The 19,801-nt window shown below is 60.5% G+C and overlaps 1 protein-coding gene across 2 annotated transcripts; it reads left to right on the top strand.

The window, feature by feature from the left end:
* The first annotated feature begins 9,257 nt into the window (after positions 1–9,257).
* On the top strand, positions 9,258–18,853 carry REN (renin). 2 transcript variants are annotated; one of them, XM_089311910.1, is made up of 9 exons: positions 9,258–9,498; positions 12,861–13,011; positions 13,550–13,673; positions 14,243–14,361; positions 14,995–15,191; positions 17,288–17,407; positions 17,689–17,833; positions 17,988–18,086; positions 18,541–18,853. In XM_089311910.1, exons 2-9 carry the CDS (start codon positions 12,877–12,879, stop codon positions 18,700–18,702), a joined length of 1,101 nt encoding a protein of 366 aa, XP_089168036.1. In that variant the 5' UTR covers positions 9,258–9,498; positions 12,861–12,876; the 3' UTR covers positions 18,703–18,853. The 2 variants fall into 2 exon arrangements, with proteins under 2 accessions (XP_089168036.1, XP_051677121.1); XM_051821161.3 differs by lacking the exon at positions 9,258–9,498 and adding an exon at positions 9,510–9,971.
* The last annotated feature ends 948 nt before the right edge of the window (positions 18,854–19,801 follow it).

Here is a 19,801-nt window from a genome sequence, read left to right as displayed (position 1 = left end):
ACGAGGACAAAGAGAAGGGAGGAGCAGACGAGACATGGCAGCAAGTGTCTGAAGGTGAAAGCAACTCGGAGGGCTTGGCAGAGCCGGGGGCCTCTGGCCTCCGCGGGGCTCCTGGGGGCACAGCTGAGCCCACCCAGGCCCACCTCTGGGTGCCGAGGGGCCTGGCGAGGATGAAGTCTGTGCTGAAGAGAGGGCCCTGGCAGAAAACCCCCTGCTTCCCGGGGCCCCTTCCCCAGCAGCATAGCCGGGCCGTCCTGCTGGCCGCCCCAGCCCCTGCACCATCCCAGGAGGAGGCCAGGGCTTCCTCTCTGCAGAGGTAGGCAGTGGGGGTGCCCCGGTCACGGTCACGGACAGCGAGCACAATGAGAATGCGGCTACAGAGGGCAGCTGTGTGGGCGAGGCCCCAGGCACACAGGGAGCCGGCAGGTCCAGTCGGGACCTTTGTACCCTGATACTGGGGACTCCCATCTGCAGTGGGCGGCCAGCCTGGAGCTCTGCCCTGCACCCTCCTGGGAGACTCAGAAGCGGCTCCTGGCTCCTGGCTTCAGCCTAGCTCAGCCCTGGTTGTTGCAGCCAGAGTGAACGAGCTGATGGAAGATTCTCTCTCTCTCTCTCTCTCTCTGCCTCTCCTCCTCTCTCTCCGTAACTCTGCCTTTCAAATAAATAAAAAAGAAAAAGTCCACAGAATTTAGCATCTTGGCCACGTGAGCAGCGTAAGATCGGCCGGGTTCTTGTGCTGCAGGCTTCCAGAATTTTCCATCTTAGAGATAACATTTAAAACTTAGTCTGTAATTACTACCCTGGGGGGAGGGTAAGAAAACAATTTGTGCCCATAAAAAACAGAGAGGCTGCAATAAGACAAGGAGTAAGAGAATTAGGAGTTCCAGAAGTAAAACACGTAAGAGCAGAAATAAAAGAGTTGGAACATACAGTTACAGAAATCTAGAAGGTAGGAGAAGAAATCAGGAGGAAAATACAAGAAACCTAGAAAAACAAGCAGAAGTGCCAGGCCTGCTACGAATGTGAGTTCCAAGTAGAGAGGAAGGAGGTAGGCCAAGGGTAGAAACGACCAAAGCACTGCTGCTAGTTGCTTTGTCAGAACAGAAGAGATGGAAAAAGAGCCAGGCTGGGGGCCAGCACTGTGGCCCAGCGGGTAGAGCCGCCTCCTGTGACGCCAACATCCCGTCTGTGTGCTGGTTCGAATCCCAGATGCTCTACTTCCGATCTTGCTCCCTGCTAGTGTGCCTGGGAAAGCAGTGGAAGATGCGCCCCTGCACCCATGTTGGGGAGACCTGGAAGAAGATCCTGGCTCCTGGCTTGGGCCTGGCCCAGCCCCAGTTACTGGGGCCTTTGGGGAGTGAACCAGTGGTTAGAAGATCTCTCTCCTTCTTGCTCTCTGTGTAACAGGCAGAGAGCGCCCCTCTGCTGGTTCACTCCCCAGCAGAAGCAAATGGGCAGGGACCCGAGTGCCTTAGCCACCCCCCTCTGCCTCCCGGGGTGCACATTTGCAGGGATCAGGAGTGGAGCTGGGCCTGAAACCCAGGTGCTCGGACCCAGGCAGCCTCGGAACAGCTAGGCCTGATGCTGGCAGCACACGGAGACGTTTGGGCTTGCCAGGACCATGAATGCTTGCCTCCCCTATGTCTTTTCTCAAGCAGCTTGGCAGCACGGGCTCCGCCCAAACACCAGCGTCGTCTGAGACAGGAAGTTCCCAAGCCAGGGAGGGCGACAGCAAAGATGGCCCTGGTGATAGCAGCAAGCCCAGGAGAAAACCCCTGGGCGCCACCCCTGGAGCGAGGCCAGGGGCCAGCGGGCTTGGGGCATCCTGGCAGAATTCATGGGACCCTGGAAAAAGGAGGAATGGAGCGGGGGAGAGGGCAACGGTGAACTTAATAAAAAGCAACCAATTACACAAGACAGGAGGCGTGATCACCTACTGGGGACCAGTAACTGCGTCCTGGGAATGCGAACGTGGGGCTCCGATCGGGTCAAACCCCGGAGCGGTGGAGGGAGGAAATCCCGGTGCCCCATAAAAGGTGATCAATAAGAAGTGCATGCAGTGTAGAAGGGACGGCAGTGCACGCGTCAGCTCTAGGGCTGCACCAGCTCCCAGCGGTGCAGGAGCCACAGTGTGGAAAGCCAGGCCGAGCGGGGCAGAGCTGGAGGCCGAGGGGTGGGGGCGCCGGGACTGCAGACTGCTGGTTTTCGTTGTAATGTATGAGTTTTTAAAACCAGAGCATATTTTAACTTAATGTCATTTATTTCACATACACACAGCCCCCATCTGCTGGTTCATTCCCCCAAATACCGGCAAAGGCCCAGGGCAAAACCCAGGAGCTGGTAACCCAATCCAGGCCTCCCGTGTGGGTGGCAGGAACCCAGGGACCTGAGCCATCACCGCTGCCTCCCAGGGTCTGCGTTAGCAGGAAGCTGGAGTCGGGAGCCAGCGCTGGGACCTGAACTGAGGCACTCAGATGTGGGCATGAGGGTGCCAGCTGCAAGGCCGAACACACACCCTGCTTCAGCTCTTTCCAAGATAAACAGACATCCAGGCCACCTGAGGCACGGCCGCTCTTCTCAGGCCTTCAGCCTCCAGGCACTTGCAGGGTCCCTGCGTCAGCTGCGTCTCATCCCAGCAACAGCCCTTCAACCAGGCTCCACTGGCCCAGCACACCCCGCTCCTTCCCCACCCCCGCACCACCAATCCCTCCCTCCCCCCCTCCCCCCGGGCCCCGGCAGCCCCCTGCAGCCCTGTGACCCATGTGACCTGTCTGCTATTTCCAGGGTGGCCTCAGATCTCAGGACGGGGTCACCCCAACCCCATGGCCGAATTCCTGATCCCCCAAGGCCCCCGACCAAACAGCTGGGGATGCCGGGTTCACCCCTCCCCACCGCACCCCACCCCTTCCCCAGCACAGCTGAGTAACCCTGCCTGCCGCAGCTGCCCACACGCAGCCCTGCCTCTCAAGGCCTCGGCTGCTGGGCTCTGGTCCCCTCTAATTGAACAAATCTGCCCAGCAGCCAGCTGGGGCCCTCCAGGGTCAGGCAGCAGAGCACGCTGGGGGAGGGCAGGTGTGGGAGAAGCCCCGGCGTCTGATTTTTGCTTTTCACCCACAGAAGCCGATGGGCCCGAGGTGTTTAGTTCCAGAACAGTAAGCCTCAGTCCAGTGGCAGAGGCCCCGTGAGACATCCTGGGACAAACCCAGGCCCTGCTCGAAGCAGCACAGATTGAACTGGGTGACCTCCAGCCTTTCCCAGCTCCACCCAGGCCTTCCCCAACCACCCAGTCTCACAGGGACATTACCATGGAGGAGGGGAGGGGTAGCAGTCAGCCCTAGAGAGGCTCTCAGCCACACTTGAATACTGGGAGATCCCACTCTGCACGGCCAGGATCCCACTCTGCACAGCCAGGATTCCACCCTGCACAGCCAGGATCCCACCCTGCACGGCCAGGATTCCACCCTGCATGGCCAGGATTCCACCCTGCATGGCCAGGATTCCACCCTGCACAGCCAGGATCCCACCCTGCATGGCCAGGATCCCACCCTGAGCAGCCAGGATCCCACTCTGCACAGCCAGGATTCCACCCTGCACAGCCAGGATTCCACCCTGCACGGCCAGGATCCCACTCTGCACAGCCAGGATCCCACCCTGAGCAGCCAGGATCCCACCCTGAGCAGCCAGGATCCCACCCTGCACAGCCAGGATTCCACCCTGAGCAGCCAGGATCCCACCCTGCACAGCCAGGATTCCACCCTGCATGGCCAGGATCCCACTCTGCACAGCCAGGATCCCACTCTGCATGGCCAGGATTCCACCCTGCACAGCCAGGATCCCACTCTGCACAGCCAGGATCCCACTCTGCATGGCCAGGATTCCACCCTGCACAGCCAGGATCCCACCCTGCACGGCCAGAATTCCACCCTGCACGGCCAGGATCCCACTCTGCACAGCCAGGATCCCACCCTGCATGGCCAGGATCCCACCCTGCACAGCCAGGATCCCACCCTGAGCAGCCAGGATCCCACCCTGAGCAGCCAGGATCCCACCCTGCACAGCCAGGATCCCACTCTGCATGGCCAGGATTCCACCCTGCACAGCCAGGATTCCACCCTGCACAGCCAGGATCCCACTCTGCACAGCCAGGATTCCACTCTGCACAGCCAGGATCCCACTCTGCACAGCCAGGATCCCACCCTGACAGCTGCAGCAGCTAAGGAAAGGTGGGCGGGCCTGGCTCCCATTGGATTTATGCTTCCCCTGATGGTTCTCATGACCGGCTCTGCCCCACTGAGAAGGGCAGGGGCAATGCAACCTCCCTCCCCCATCCACTCGGCTTCCCTGACCTCAGGGTGAGGCATCCCGGGGGCCTCTGTGAGAACAACTGGACCCCTGGGCTGCGGGGCCTGCAAGATGCCCTGATAAGGGTCCGGCACACTCTCCTCTCCATCCCACGGCCCAGGGCTCCAGAAGGGCACCTTCCAAGGGCACGAGAGAAGCCGCGGGTCTGCCCCCACCCTGGATTACCCCCTGGCAGAGATGCAGGGGGACAGTCAGGCCCTGACAAAGCGTCAGCATCTGCAGAACCCTAGGACACCACGGAAGGCAGAGCTCTGGCCCAGCGGGGCCCCTCCCACCAGGGAAGCCCCTGACCGTTGAGCTCTGGCCACAGCGTGACTGTCCCCGGGTAGGGAGCTGACCACCTCCTGGGGCGTCTACGCTGGGGCTGGGTGGTATGGCCTGCTGGGTTCTTCCTTCCTTCCTTCCCCAGGATTGAAGGGGCTCTGCTTCCTGGGGAGGCTTCGCAGCACCCTGGGGCTTCTCTCTTCCAGCCCTGGAGGGGCTTGGCTGTGCTCGGCCCAGAGCTGGAGGGAGGATCCCTCGAGCCTGTGGCAGCCAGTCTGCACTCAGGTCCTCCTTTCCCTCTGCGATGGCTGGTGCTGTGCTGCAGAGGGACCACGAGAGACAGGCCCTGTGCTCTTCCAGCGGGTCCCCTTGCCTCTCCTGCCCCTGCAGCTCTCCACCACGCTGTAGCCTCCCCAGGAGTTAGCATATCCTGGGGTGGGGGGGGTGTTCACACTTGTCGCCCACGGCCTGGCAGGAGGCTGCGGATGGGTGTGAGGAGTGAGGGCAGCTTGGCTGGAGTGCTGGGTCCCCAGCAGCCTGGATACAGTGGCTGCTCAGACCTCTGGCCGGCCCTTGCCTTCAGAGAGTCCTGAATCCTGACCTGAAATACGCAGGAAGGCCCTCCTGCAGCACGCGGGGCTCTCCCTGCTCATCCTTCCTTCTGTACCCACAGGGATGGGCTCCAGGATCCCCTGCAGATACTGAAGTCCACGGGTGCTCTGGCCCCTTCTGCGAAGCAGCACAGTGTTTGCCTAAAACCTGCACGCACCCTCGCACGCTCTGCATCATCTCTGGGTTACTTAGGCTACTGAGTGCCATGTAACTGGTATTTAAAGAGTTGTTACACTGTATCGTTTAGGGAAGAGTCGCAAGAAGTCTACACATGTTCAGTAGTGGTGCTGTTTTTTTTTTTTTCCCTGAATATTGAATTGACTGAATCCATGGATGCAGAATTCACAGCCAGCTGTACTAGGAGTGTGGCTTTAAAAGCTCCCCCACCCCAGAAAGCAGTCCAGCCACTGCCCCCACTCAGCACCCCTTTCTTCTGCATCCCATTGGTGTGACTCTTGTTCTGAGCCCCAGGCTGGCCCCACCTCCTCAGGTCCTCCTCTGTCTCCTCCCTACTCCTTGCCCCTCCCCCAGGGGGTGGGGAAAAGACAGTGGATGATCATTCACCCTACCTCGCCTCCACAGGTCAGCCTGTCTGCTGAGATTCAAGCCAGACAGACGGACCCCCCACCAGTGGGGGCCCTGAAGTGAAATTGGAGGCCCAGCACCCAAGACCTCTGTGGCTACACTGACCAGTAACACAGGGGAGATGCAAGTCCCGAACAGGCCAGTGCCATCTGCAAACAAGGACACCCCAGGTCTCGGTTTCCTCCTATGTTCCAGGGTTGCTGGCGCCTGGGCTCGCAGGCTGATGGTGACGTGGGGGAAGCACCCGCCTCCTCTCAGGCCTGCGCCTTCTTGCCCTCCCTACTCCCTGCTGCCATTACTGGCCTGGCAGGTCCCACCCCCTCGTTTGTCAAAGACTCGCTCCCGGCTACACGCTTCCTCCTCCCCAAGCCCTCTGCCATTCTCTTGGATGACGTCACCAAGCACGCAGAGGGTGACCCTGCTTTGCCCACCTTGGGTGTCCCACTTCCTCACCCTCATCCCCTTCAACCACCTGCTCCACCTCAGGCCAGCTCCCACCAGACCGGCTCTTCTCATGGCCCACAATCCTTTGCTCAGTTCACCCGGCCTGCCCTGGCTTGTCTTCTCTCCAGGACCCACTGCAGGCACCGCCATCTAAGATCTGAAGTTTCCTTGTCTTTCATCTTGGTCATCCCAACGCCGGATGAAGCCAGCCATGCCCTTTCTCTGCATCCAGACCCCAGCGGTCCAGCACTATGGTGGGGGGTGGGGGGGTGGGGGGAGCGGTCAGTCAGCAGGGCTGATTGGCTTCCTATAACCCCTGCTCTCCAGCCATCAAATCTCTTCACTAAGTACAGAAACTGTCTTTTCACTGTGTGTAATTATTCCCATGTCCCTTGCGCCAGCAGAGGCCCTGGCTTCCTCCTCATCGGTTGTCAGAAGCTGCCACCAGGAAGTCCTCCAGCTTCTCGGGCTGACACTGGGGGCCTGCCCTCCTCTCTCCTGCCCCAGCAGACGGCTGCCCGGCCCCGGGCTTCTCTCACCTCTGCCCCTCCCCCCACCTCTCAAGAATCTTACTGTGTGGAGGAGCCCTGCCTGCCAACTGAGTGTTTCCAGGCCTTTAATACATGCAACCCCTCCCATCCCGAGAAAGGGGTGGGGAGAGGAAGGCGGAGGAGGAAGGAGAAAGAAAGAAAAAAGGGAGACAAGGGGCTGGCGCTGTGGTGTAGCGGGTTAAGCCGCTGCCTGCAATGCTGGCATCCCATACGGGAGCCCGTTCATGCACCAGCTGTTCTACTTTATCCAGCTCCCTCCTAATGCACTTGGGAAAGCAGTGGAGGATGGCCCAAGTGCTTGGGCCCCTGCATGCTCATGGGAGACTCAGAGGCTCCTGGAGTCAGCCTAGCCCAGCCCCAGCCATTGCAGCCATCAGGGGAGTGAACCAGCAGATAAAAGCCACCACCCACCCCACCACCATAACTCTGCCTTTCAAATAAATAAAATAAAAAATTTTAAGAAAGGAAGGGCGGCCGGCGCCGCGGCTCAATAGGCTAATCCTCCACCTAGCGGCGCCGGCACACTGGGTTCTAGTCCCGGTCAGGGCGCCGGATTCTGTCCCGGTTGCTCCTCTTCCAGGTCAGCTCTCTGCTGTGGCCAGGGAGTGCAGTGGAGGATGGCCCAAATACTTGGGCCCTGCACCCGCATGGAAGACCAGGAGAAGCACCTGGCTCCTGGCTTCGGATCAGCGTGATGCGCCGGCTGAAACGCGGTAGCCATTGGAGGGTGAACCAACGGCAAAAGGAAGACCTTTCTCTCTGTCTCTCTCTCTCACTGTCCACTCTGCCTGTCAAAGATAAAAAAATAAATAAATAAATAAATAAATAGAAAGAAAGAAAGGAAGGGCATGTGGCATAGCGGGTAAAGCCGCTGCCTGCAATGCCAGCATCCCATATGGATGCTGGTTCGAGTCCCAGCTGCTACACTTCCAATCCAGCTCTCTACTATGGCCTGGGAAAGCAGTGGAAGATGGCCCAAGTCCTAGGACCCCTGCACCCGTGTGGGAGACCCGGAAGAAGCTTCTGGCTCCTGGCTTCAGATTGGTCCAGCTCTGGCTGTTGCAGCCAATTTGGGAGTGAACCAGCAGATGGAAGACCTCTCTCTCTCTCTCTCTCTCTCTCTGCCCCTCCTTTTCTCTGTGTGTAACTCTGACTTCAAATAAATAAATCATAAAAATAAAGAAAAGAAGGGCAGAAGGAAGAGAGAACGGGGGGAGGAGAGAGACTCCTCTCTCAGTCCTCACTCACATTTCTAGCTCTCAATCTCCTTCCCTACGGCCCAACTTCTTCCAAATAGCTGCCTTTGCTATTTGAGGGGTTGTCAAACCATTCATGGGAAAGGAATTAAAGACAGGTTCAAAGTTGGATGCAAAAGCAATTTGAAAGGCAGTTCTCCGACTGTCCTGTCCTTCCTTGCTGTCTTTGTCTGCTTGGACCGCTGTGACACCATGGATGGGAGCACCTGTCAGCCGCAGACCTGGAGGCGGGGCGGTGGGCTGAAGGTGCCCACTCACGGGTGATTTCCTAGGGGAGACCTTCCTGGAGGTCACTGCCGGCACTAGCTCTCATCACTGTGTTATGTCAGTGTGTGACGGTAGCGGTCTATTTTCCTAGAGTGTGGGCGCACAGGAGCAGAGGTGTGTGCATTTTTGTCACCTTTGTAAGCCCAGCATCTGGCAAAGCACAAATGCTCAGTGAACGAGGATTTACAGAGCACCAAGGGTTGGCCGTGGTGATGCACTGCGCTATGACTCCTGGGAGTGCTTGGGGTTGAGTTCCACCTCCGCTGCAGATCTGGCTTCCTGCTGATGCACCTGGGAGGCAGCAGGTGATGGCTCATGCTCTTCACGGCACGAAGGCAGCCCATCCCCGGCTGAGTCTGGGCTGAGTCTAGGCCTGCCCCATGGAGGAGGACGGCCCTGAAATCAGAGAGAAGCTGAATAAACCACACCCGTCCTGGCACTTAGGGGCCAGGTGTGTGGGCACCGCCTGACTGCTGGGCAAGCTACAGGGAAGGGGGAAGGACGCAGACTCGGCCCAAACGGAACCCGGGCCACGCAGAACGGGGTGGAGGGGTGGGAAGGCGGCTGCGCCCCCTCCTCTGCAGGAGCCCCCCAGGGCGCAAGGGCCGCCCTCCCCCGGCCCCTGCTTCCCAGTCTGCGGGCTTGACCCGCGGGACCCCCACACCGCCAGGATGGTGGAGCGACGGCAATCTTCGGCAAGAAGCACCGGAGACAAGTGTCGGTGAACTCATCCTCTGTATTAACGACCATGCACACCTTTTAAAGGGCAGGCAGAAGGGGCATAACTAAATCAGGGCAACACTAGTTCTACAGGAGAGAACCGACATGGGCGCCTCTATGCTTCTCCAATTGGCTTGAGGGTCTCGTAGCTGGGATAGCTTTCCAGGTGGTCCTAACGGGCCCGGGCCGCACCCAGGAGCTGTTTACTTGATTGGCAATTACAGGGCCCTACAGGGAGTGGGGGGAGTGCCTGGGGCTCCCACCGCCTGCCAGCCAGCAGTCAGGTTGTGGGGGCCCTCCCGACAGGCATGGTGTGCCACGCCTCTCAGCCTCCTGCATGGGTAGGGCAGGCAGACTCCCCGCCAGGTACAGGATCCCCCACACACACCAAGGACCAAGCCAGGAAGCTTCCCCCATGTTACAGATGGGAAGACCAGGTAAGAGGCGGGGGCAAAGCTGGGCTGAGGCCGACGAGGGAGCCCCAGGGCCATGGGGGCTGGGAGCTGGGAACCAAGTTCTCTGCCCAGCCCAGCCCAGGCTGATCCCTGAGCACGGTTTGCTCATCAGCCTCCGCCCCCGCCGGGGGTCGTGGGGCCAGGCCAGGCGAGGAGCCACTGGCGTCACTGGGCACAGAGCCCTGCTCCACGTCCAGGAAGCCTGGTCCCCCCGGGTGGGATTTACGAGTGGCTGCCGCGCCTCTGGCCCCGTGCAATAAATCAGGACCCTGCAGGACGGTGAGCATGCCTGGTGCCGGTGTATAAAGGAAGAAGGACCGGGGAGCCCCAGGCTGCAGTGGAGCCAGCGTGAGCGAGCTCGGCCCCGGGAGCAGAATGCCTCGCTGGGGACTCCTGCTGGTACTCTGGGGCTCCTGCACCTTGGGTCTCCCCGCTGACACCAGCGCCTTCAGAAGGTAACTCCGGCAGGGAAGGGGCGGCAGGGACTTGGAGGTTCCCACCTTCCTGGCACCCGGTCAGCTATGTGGTGCCGATTCGTCCTCATGACCAGCTGGGCAAGGAGGTGTAGTCCTGTTCAGAGAGGGCAAGCAGCTTGCCCAGTGTCACACAGCCCGGCAGCCATGCCTTCTGGACCCTACCTGGGGCACGAGGGAGTGGGGCGGAGCTCAGAAATGATTGAGATGTGTTTCTGGCCCTCCCCCACCCCCGAGCTCACAGCCTGGTGTTAGGAAGGGCGTGAGGGATGGGTAGTGTAAACTCTGCCAGGGAAGCAGGCTAAATGCACACCTTGCAAAGGTGGCCCATCTGGTTCAAATTCTGCTCTACCTCTGGAACCCTGCACGTGCTACTTAACCTCGTCAAGTCTCCGTTTGCCATTTTTAAAATTTATATTTAGGGGCCAGCACTGTGGCATAGCAGGCGAAGCACCTTCCTGAGTTGCCAGCATCCCATATGGGCACCAGTTTGAGTCCCGGCTGCTCTACTTCTGATTCCAGCTCCCTGTTAATGGCCTGGGGAAGGCAGTGGAAGATGGCCCAAGTCCTTGGGCCCCTGCACCCATGTGGGAGACCTGAAGAAGCTCCTGGCTTCGGATCTGCCAGCTCTGGCTATTGTGGCCATTTGGGGAGTGAACCAGCAGATGGAAGACCCCCTCTCTGTCTCCTTCTCTCTTTCTGTAACTCTGCCTCTCAAGTAAATAAATAGATCTTTTTAAAAAAAAAATCTATTTTGAAAGGCAAGGTGATGGGAGGAGAGAGAGAAGAGAGAGATCTTTCATCCACTGGTTCACCCCTCAAATGCCCATGGAGTCAGGGCTGGGCCAGGCTGAAGCTAGAAACTCTATCCGGGACTCCCAGATGGGCAGCAGGAGCCCAAGGACTTGGGCCATCATCTGCTGCCTTCCAGGCCATTAGCATGGAGTTGGATCGAAAGCAGAGCAGCTGGGACTTGAACCTGCACTTCAATAGGGAACTTAGGCATCCCAAGGGCTGGCTTAACCCGCTGTGCCACAGTGCCTGCCTGCAGCTGGAGGAATTGTGCTGCCCGCCCTGTGCAGAGTGGAGAAGGCACTTGGGGAGGTCTGAATCGATGTGCTGCGTTCTCAAGGTGCTGTCGCTGCCATACACCCCAGGACTCACAGGGACTGCGCAGGGGGCAGGGGGCTTGGGCTGCAGAGTTGTGCTGGGGTAGACACCACCGTTAGACCCATTTTCATAGGGAAGCAAATGAGGGTCTTAAAAGGCCCAGAGAGGTTAGGCAACTTGCTTAGAGTCACACAGGGGTTTCAAGCTCTGTGTGCTTCCCCACCATATGGCACCACCTCCCTGGGCTGGTGGGGAACACCAGTGTGGACCGAGTCTTTGGGGGCAAGCTTCTAGGTCTCCCACATGGGTGCAGGGGCCCAAGGGCTTGGGCCATCTACTACCTTCCTAGTCACACTAGCAGGGAGCTGGATTGGAAGTGGAGCAGCCGGGACTCGAATCAGCACCTGTACGGGATGCCAGCATCAAAGGGCGGTGCTTAACCTGCTGGGCCACAGTGCCGGCTCCAGCAAGGTTCCGGAGGCAGGGGTGTGTGCTGAACTTTGATGAGTGAAGAACTGGGAGACAGAAGGGGTTTCCCAAAAGGGGAGTGGCAGCAAAGCCAAGGCGCTCAGCAGAGGATGTTTGGAGTGGAGTCAGAGCCTCTTCTGGGCTTAATAAAATTACCCACCCCATGGGATGAGTGAGGATCAAAGGAAACACCACCTGTGAAGCCAGCTCGTGACCTGCACACCATGAGAGGACAGTTCCAGCACAACCTCTGGGGATAGGCACGCAGGCGGCACTCACGTTCATGGGCCGGCGCGGCGGGGGCAGGAGACATGAGTGCAGGGGGCACCCGCCAGAGGAGGAGGAGGGACTCTGTGTATAGGAAAATCTACTGCCAGGTTAAGTGGGGATTCAGTCCTGGGACTTCCTGGCCAAGGCTGGAGATGGCTTCCTCCAGGCTTCGGCAAGCAGCCTCCACGTCCGCACCCCGGGGGATCCTCTGGGAAAGACGGCCAGCCACGTGCGTCACCCCCCTGCTCCCCTGTTCCTGAGTCTCCTCCCGTAAGGACGCTAGTTTGCAGAGCTGCTGCTGTGTGGCTGGCCTGGGTGAGTGTGCACAGTTCTACATCCCTATCTGGCACCAGCTCACCGTGCTCCAGACCCCTAAGTCTCTTTAACTCTGCCTCCCAAAGGGGGTGGGAAGGTGTCTGGACAAGAAGCCCAGGGACAGAGACTTAGGCCCAAGACACATCTTCCCGAGGACAAGGTGCACGGGCACCCTGCCTGGCCTGATGCTGTGGGTCCGCTCCACTCCAGCCCGTCTGGGTGCCAGCTCCCAGGTGTCCTACCGACCCTGCAGAGTGCTTTGTGTGTCTGCTGCCACCTAGAGGCCACACATGGCACTGCCTCCCTCCTTTCGGCTTGAGGGATGCTGGCCCCAGCGGGAATGGTGAGCTGTGGCTGCCTGTTTCCTTGTCTGTCTCCTGCCTGGTGGGCTTCCTTGAAGGCAGCAAGGATCTTTACCTATCTCCAGGACCCTGCATAATGCGGCTCAGAGCAGGTGTTCAACGCGTGATTATGGGATGAGTGAGCAAATAAATGGGCCATCACACAGATGGCCTCATCTAATCAAATTTAGACAACAGGGAGAGGTTAGCCAAGGATTATCTAGCACCAGGACCGGTGGCTCACAGAAGGCCCTAGGCTGGGAAGTGACCCCACGGCGCCCAGGCTGAGGTCCGCGGTGGGCTGAGACTGCGGCAGTCCCGGGGGCCAGTACAGAGTTCTGTTTCTGCTTCCTCCTCCCTGGGCCAGGATCCTCCTCAAGAAAATGCCCTCAGTCCGGGACATCCTGCAGGAGCGAGGTGTGGACATGGCCAGGCTGGGTGCCGAGTGGAGCCGGTTCACCAAGAGGCTCTCCCTGGCCAATGGCACCACCCCTGTTGTCCTCACCAACTACCTGGACGTGAGTGCCTGTCCCGCCGGGTCCCACCCCTACCCCCAAGTCCCCTTCTCTCTTGGCCCCAAGGTTTCCTTTGCCAGCAAGGCCCACTCTTCCCAAGCTGCGTTTCACCGAGGAGCTGAGGAATTGGGTTCCACCGAAGCACCCCACGGAATTCCCATTTAACAGCTGGGGAGCCCGAGGCACAGAGGGCCAGGAGGCTTAGGCTAGCACCCAGCCCAGGCTGCAGCTGGGTGGCCCTGGTGGTGGGAGGACAGTAGGACCTCAGTGGGGCATCTGGGAGCCAGCCCACCCAGCACAGCCTGATGGCCCCTGCCCCAGTGGCCCGCTGAGGGTCCTGCAGCTCCCTGCTTCATTGCTGGTGTTTGCTTCAGCTCTCTCGTCTCCCTGACCCTCCTGCATCCTGGGATGCCACAGTCCCTGAAGGAGAGCAAACCCAGAGAGACTGTGCACACTCTCCAAGCTCACCACAAAAGCCACAGCAGAGCCAAGTAGCACCCTGAGACCCAAGGCCCCCAGCCGCCTCTCTCCACCCCTACAGACCCAGTACTACGGCGAGGTGGGCATCGGCACCCCACCCCAGACCTTCAAAGTCATCTTCGACACGGGTTCGGCCAACCTCTGGGTGCCCTCCACCAAGTGCAGCCCTCTCTACACTGCCTGCGGTGAGCCCCCCGCCTGGGGCGCCTCTCCCCGAGGGCCCTGCCCTGCCCTGCCCTGCCTGGGAAGTCCTGCTCCACACCCCCCTGCACCCCTCCTGCTGCCAACTGCACAGCTTCCTGTCTGCCTCTGTGCCCTCTGACCCTGAGAGGAGAGGGGAAGCTGCCCTCATTTTCCCGAGGTGGCCAACGAGGGGAAACAGCAGGCTCCGGAGTCCCCTGGCCGCTCAGAAGGCCGCCTCCCAGCCCTCTGATGGGGACAGGAGTGGATTCCCACGCCCAGCCCGGACACCCGGGCCCTGCCACCCCCAGCCTCAGTCAGCAGCCTCTGTCTGAGCCTGACCCTGGGCCTAGAATCTTCTGTGATGCAGGTGGAACAAGTACTTCCAACTGCTTGGGGACAAGAACTCTCAGAGGCACTGGCACAGAGAGGGGACAAGAAACGGTCCCTGAGGGAGGGAGCACCTTTCCAGGCCTCCACCCTCAGGGCCACCCCACCCCTGCGCCTCAGCACATCCGCCCTGCCCTGCGCACCCTGCCCGGGCCTCTCTCCCTGAACTCTTGTCACCCTATAGAGATCCACAACCTCTACGACTCGGCGGAATCCTCCAGCTACCTGGAGAACGGGACGGAATTCACCATCCACTACGGATCCGGGAAGGTCAAGGGCTTCCTAAGCCAGGACATAGTGACTGTAAGTGGGGCCGTCCTCCCCCCCAACCCCCACCCCGCCCCACAACATCTCAGCCTAGCCGGGAGCCTGGGATCCGAGGGGCACCCTCTGTGCAGCTCCAAGCTGGGGCTGCAAAGGCGCAAAGCCGAGCTGCCCGCTGGGTGATGCACCACGTGCTGGCCTTGTCCTGAGCCCCACGGCCCACCAGCCTACCTGAGGCTCTGCCTGGGCTCGGAGCCAGACACTAGATGGAAACCCCGGGCCAGACTCGGGGTCAGAGCTCGGGTGAGAGTCTGCGATTATTGGCAGGGCCTGGCTTTCTTTTCCATCTGACCTGTGTCTGACCCTTCCCCATTCTGGAGCCTGTCCGAGTTAGGGGAGGGGTATTCACGGGGCCTAGGAGGAAATCGGAGTGGGGCCTCACCCCTCCACTCGTCTGAGAGCAGGAAAAGGGGTGGGCGGGGCAGGCTGTGCCAAAGGAACCCCCAGCCCCCTGGGGCCCCGCGGGGAAGCTGGGCTGGAGCGGGAGCTCTGGGCCATCTGCTGGGCCTGCAGCACAGATGCATGCTGGGAGAGGGGCTATGCCTGCAGGACTAGTAAAGCCGTGTGTCCCAGGGGCGGTAGGCTCAGCCTCCGTGCTGCTTCCTCCTGCAGGTGGGCGGGATCACGGTGACGCAGACATTCGGCGAGGTCACGGAGCTGCCGCTGATACCCTTCATGCTGGCCAAGTTCGACGGCGTCCTGGGCATGGGCTTCCCTGCACAGGCCGTCGGCGGGGTCACCCCTGTCTTTGACCACATCCTCTCGCAGCGCGTGCTAAAGGAGGAAGTCTTCTCTGTCTACTACAGCAGGTGGGGCTTGGCACCGCAGGGACAAGGCAGGAGAGGTGGCGGGGCAGGAGGGAGCTTGCAGAAGAAGTGGGCGGGGGGCGTGGAAGGAGAGTCTGGGCAGGATCTGAGTGCGCTGGGGGCGCTCGGTCAGTATCCACAGCTGTCCCAGCCAGCATGGAAGCTGAATTTAAGTTCATTAAAATGAGATTAAACGAAGCAGGCGGTTCCTTGGTTGCACCAGCCACATTCCAGGGGCTCAGCAGCCTTGGTGCACGGTGACTCCCATAAGGCAAAGTGCAGGCACAGAGCCGCCCAGGAGGTTCCAACGGGCAGCATGGAGGAGAAGGCGGGAGGGGCTCGTGGGAAACTTGGCGTCACTGTGACCCTCCCCAGGAGGGCCGTGCTCCCCACTCTTCATTCATTCATGCACACCTTCCTCGGTCCATTTGCTCCCTCGTTGTTTGAATAAATGGTCGGTGCCACGCAGCACGTTAGGCACCAGGGCACAGCAGAGAACACAAGGAGTAAAACCCAGTCCCTGCTGTCCCGCCTGCGCTCACTTGACACAGAGACAAGGAGTGTTGCAAGGTGATGCCTGCTACAGGTGGACCCGAGGCGAGCGAGCATGGCTTCTCGGTTCTCGGCTGAGCTAGCTTCTCTGCAGCTCAGCCAGGCGTGGGAAGCAGCTGTCAGTCCTGGGCAGGGCTGTGAGCTGCTCCAAACTGCTGAGTGGCAGGCAAGAGGTCACAAGGAGGGGGCATGAGGCCAGGGGAGACGGAGGAGGACTCTCTGGTGAGGAGGCATTGAGAAAAGGCCAGTCAGTGGCTGGCAGGCAGCAGTGGTCTGGGAAGAGCTGGCAAGGAGGAAGTGGGGCCAAGGCCATATGGCCAGCAGCTAGGAGGGGACAGAGGGCGTGGGGAAGCGGAGGTCACAAATGTAGGCTGCCCTGGGAAATCCAACAGGGATGGGAATGCGGGGTGAGATCCAGACCCAGGGAGGGGAAGGAAGGGTGGGTGTTGGTAGCGAGCTGAGGCTGCCGGAGCAGCGCTCGTAGGTGGAGGAAGGAGCCAGTGGAGAGCGGGAGCCTGCAGATGTGGAAACAGAGGCGATAAGTGGGGCACAGGAGCCTGGGAGCGTGCAAGGGCCGAGGACCCAGCGAACAGGAAGAGGGCGGGCTTCGTGGAGGGAGGGTCTGCGCCTTCATTTCCCTCCGCGTGGGGAGGAGGGGACGTCCAGAGGGACCCTGCCTCGGTGGGAATTTGTGCAAACATGATTAATTCACACCTGCACAGCACACCATGTGCCCACCCACACACCCAGGCCCACCTATGCATGTGCCTCTGTTGTGAATTCTGCAAGATCACATTACACGCATTCATGCACGCTTGCAAGCTCTGGAAACCGGCCCTGAGGCAGCCCCTGAGCCATGGGAGACTTATGCAGGGTGGAGGAGGGGAGGGCAGGGGAAAGTGGCTTCCCACCGGGCACCAGGAACCCTGGAGCCAGTCCCCAGCTCGTCCACTCATGGCCTGGGTGACTTGAGGCCAAGCAACTTCACCTCTTGGTGACTCCGAGTGTAGAGAGGCTGCCAGCAGCAGGGCCGTGGGCTACCTGAAAGCATGGCTTCCTCTCTGCCGGCTCTTTCTTTGCAGAAAACCCACCACGTGGCCTTGACCCTCACGCCCGACCCAGACTCCCACACACCTCCCCCAAAGCCCCCCTCAGCAAGCCCGGGCTGCGCAGGATGCTGATCCCCACTGTCGGTCCCTCCCACCTGCCCCCCCCCACCTGTCACCATGCAGCCTGCCCCGAGTCCTTCGCTGTGCACCTGCTCGACAGCAGCCCACACCCTGGGGGGGGGGGGAGGGCTTGTGTCTGGTTTGCATCTCCTCGCTGTCCCTGGGCCTGTCCCTTCCCTGGGGACGCCTTTGGGGCACAGCTGGACTGCCCTGGAAGATGTTCTGGCTGGGCTCTGGGAGGAGCAAGCCCGGCACAGAAGCGGAGCTCTCTGGACGGTTCCCGGCGACAGCCCGGAGGCACCCCCCCCCCCGCCCCGCACCCTGGCCCACTGCCCCCTTGTTGCTGACCGTCTCCAAGAGATTCTATCTTTCCTTTAGGAATTCCCACCTGCCGGGGGGAGAGATCGTGCTGGGAGGCAGCGACCCCCAGTATTACCAAGGCAACTTCCACTACGTGAGCATCAGCAAGGCTGGCTCCTGGCAGATCACCATGAAGGGGTCAGGATTCTCAGCCCTCCCCACGCCCCCAAAATGCAGCTGCCACTGGGGGCGGGGCGGGCTTATCAGGCTGCCCTCTCTGCCTGCTCCCTCCAGGGTGGGGAAGGCCACATGCCACTTGCTGTGCACGGAGGGAGGGGGCAGCATGTCCCTTCCCCCTCCCCATGGCATCATGGGACCACCAGCATGCCTTCCATCACCCATCCCCACTTGGGAAATCTCTGCACCCTGGAGGCGCCCGTCAGCCCCTGGGTGCCCCGCTGACTGCCCCGCCTCCCCAGCGTGTCTGTAGGGTCAGCCACCTTGCTGTGTGAGGAGGGCTGCATGGCGGTGGTAGACACTGGGGCATCCTACATCTCGGGGCCCACCAGCTCCCTCAGGCTGCTCACGGAGGCCCTGGGAGCCAAGGAGCAGAGCTCGGATGAAGTAAGAAGCAGGGGAGGGGGGCTGCCATGGGGAGGGTAGGCCCCCAAACCATGCCGGGTGCAACACTGGATCCCAAAAGAGGCCATTTCAGGCCTCCTCCTCCATGGGTGAGAGGAAGTGCCCTGTTCTCAGAAAGACCCTTTGTCCCCTCCAGTATGTGGTGAACTGCAACCAGGTGCCCACACTCCCCGACGTCTCCTTCCACCTGGGAGGCAGAGCCTACACACTCACGAGCAGGGACTACGTCCTCCAGGTGCGCGCAGGTGGGGAGGGTGGGCGGGGCCGAGACCAAGGCACGGGGTCTCCAATTTCTAGGACCCAGGCAACCACCCGCACCTGCTCCATCAGAACCTCCACGAGGGGCGGCCCCAGGGGGGTTCCAACCTGCAGCCATGTTTGCAAACCACGGTGCTGGTGCACCTACACGCTCAGCGTCTTCTCAGGGTTAATGGGCCGAGAGACTCTAAGTGACTTGTCCGGGGTCAGAAGTCAAGGCAGAGTTGAAGCCCTTGGAGGCAGCCCGCGGCCTGATGCATCCTTTGCCTCTTTGTCTGCTTACCCCCCCCCCGTGGGGGGTGCAAAGGGCCCAGCTGTGATGGGGGTCCAGTGGGGGTGGGGAGAAGAACTAGCAGATGGGGCTGAGAAGTTGCTCAAGGTGGTTGCTGGGGCCAGCCAGGTGATGGGGGGATGCGCCTGCTTCCTGCCAGGACCCCTACAGTAATGATGACCTGTGCACCCTGGCCCTGCATGGCCTGGACATCCCCCCGCCCACGGGGCCCGTGTGGGTGCTGGGCGCCAGCTTCATCCGCAAGTTCTACACCGAGTTTGATCGGCACAACAATCGCATTGGCTTCGCCTTGGCCCGCTGAGGCCAGCGCTGGAGCAGTCTGAGAGCCCTCCTCTGCCTGGACCTGTGCCTGTGGGGGGACATCAGGCATGGAGCTCCTGCTGGACGCCTGCCCTGCCCCCTGCGCCAGCCCTTCCCTGCTTGGAGGACAAAGAATAAAGACTTCATGTTCACAACCCATTGCACCTGAGTTCACCAGGGCTTGGAACAGAGGGAGGGGCCGCTGTGTGGTCCTGTGCGGGCAGGAATGTGGCACAGACTGACGAACCACACAGTCCTGTGCGCAGGTCCTTACCTGCAGGGACGATGCCATCGCCTGTTGTCAGCAGGGCTCGGCTGGCGTTGGTTATACAACTTCGGATGAGAAGATGCAGACTGCCAGCCCAGGCCCCCCAGGGACCCCCCGGGGACCAACGCCAGTGCCGTGGCATCGGTTGTGTGTTGAGCCTGCCAGCCCTACCTTTGCACCCCCACAACTCCCATCAGCCCCACTTCTCATCCTGGTCCTGCCCCCACGAATGGTCCCAGGCGACGCCCCCGCCCTACATGTGGGGAACCCAGAGAATTGGAAGGCATTTGCCCAGGGTTGCACAGTGAGGAGTCAGGTAAGGCAGGGTGCTGAATGGTAGTGAACAATCAAGGCAGGAACCTGGCCCGCCTCGGTTCCTGGGAGCTCCCCGCTGGCCACATGCCACTGGTCCTGAAGCCGGGACAGAGCTCCACATACCCTGGTAGGGGCCCCATGCATAGCACATGGACATGGGAAACCACTCCCCCCAGGCTGGAGTCCCCCCCCCCCACACCTTATCCCTTGGCTGTCTATAGCCTGGGGCCAGAGAAGTTGTCTCTTCTCCATGGCTGCTCTACCCATTTTCTCTTTTTAATATCTTTCCTTATTTTTATTTAAGGCAAATAGTCACAAACAGATCTTCCAATGGTCAGTTTATTCCCCCCAAGTGCCCACTACAGTTAGGGCTGGACCTTGCTGAAGCCAGGAGCTGGGAGCCCAGTTGGGGTCTTTCACAGGGATGGCAGGGACTTAAGTACCTGACCCATCACCTGCTGCCTCCTAGGATACACTAGCAGGAAACGGGAACTGGGAACACTGGGCAAAAACCTAG

The sequence above is a fragment of the Oryctolagus cuniculus genome, chromosome 13 (assembly GCF_051225735.1).
Source record: "Oryctolagus cuniculus isolate XC-2025 breed Fujian yellow rabbit chromosome 13, ASM5122573v1, whole genome shotgun sequence".
Taxonomy (NCBI): Eukaryota; Metazoa; Chordata; class Mammalia; order Lagomorpha; family Leporidae; genus Oryctolagus; species Oryctolagus cuniculus.
Note: the sequence above shows the minus strand (reverse complement) of the source record. Positions and strands in the feature narration are given on the sequence as shown.

Excerpts from the sequence above, each read along its gene's own strand:
- REN (XM_051821161.3), top strand. The coding sequence starts at position 9,892 with ATGCCTCGCTGGGGACTCCTGCTGGTACTCTGGGGCTCCTGCACCTTG. Across the intron at positions 9,972-12,860 it reads GACACCAGCGCCTTCAGAAG|GATCCTCCTCAAGAAAATGC; the intron begins GTAACTCCGGCA and ends TCCCTGGGCCAG. Across the intron at positions 13,012-13,549 it reads TCCTCACCAACTACCTGGAC|ACCCAGTACTACGGCGAGGT; the intron begins GTGAGTGCCTGT and ends CCACCCCTACAG.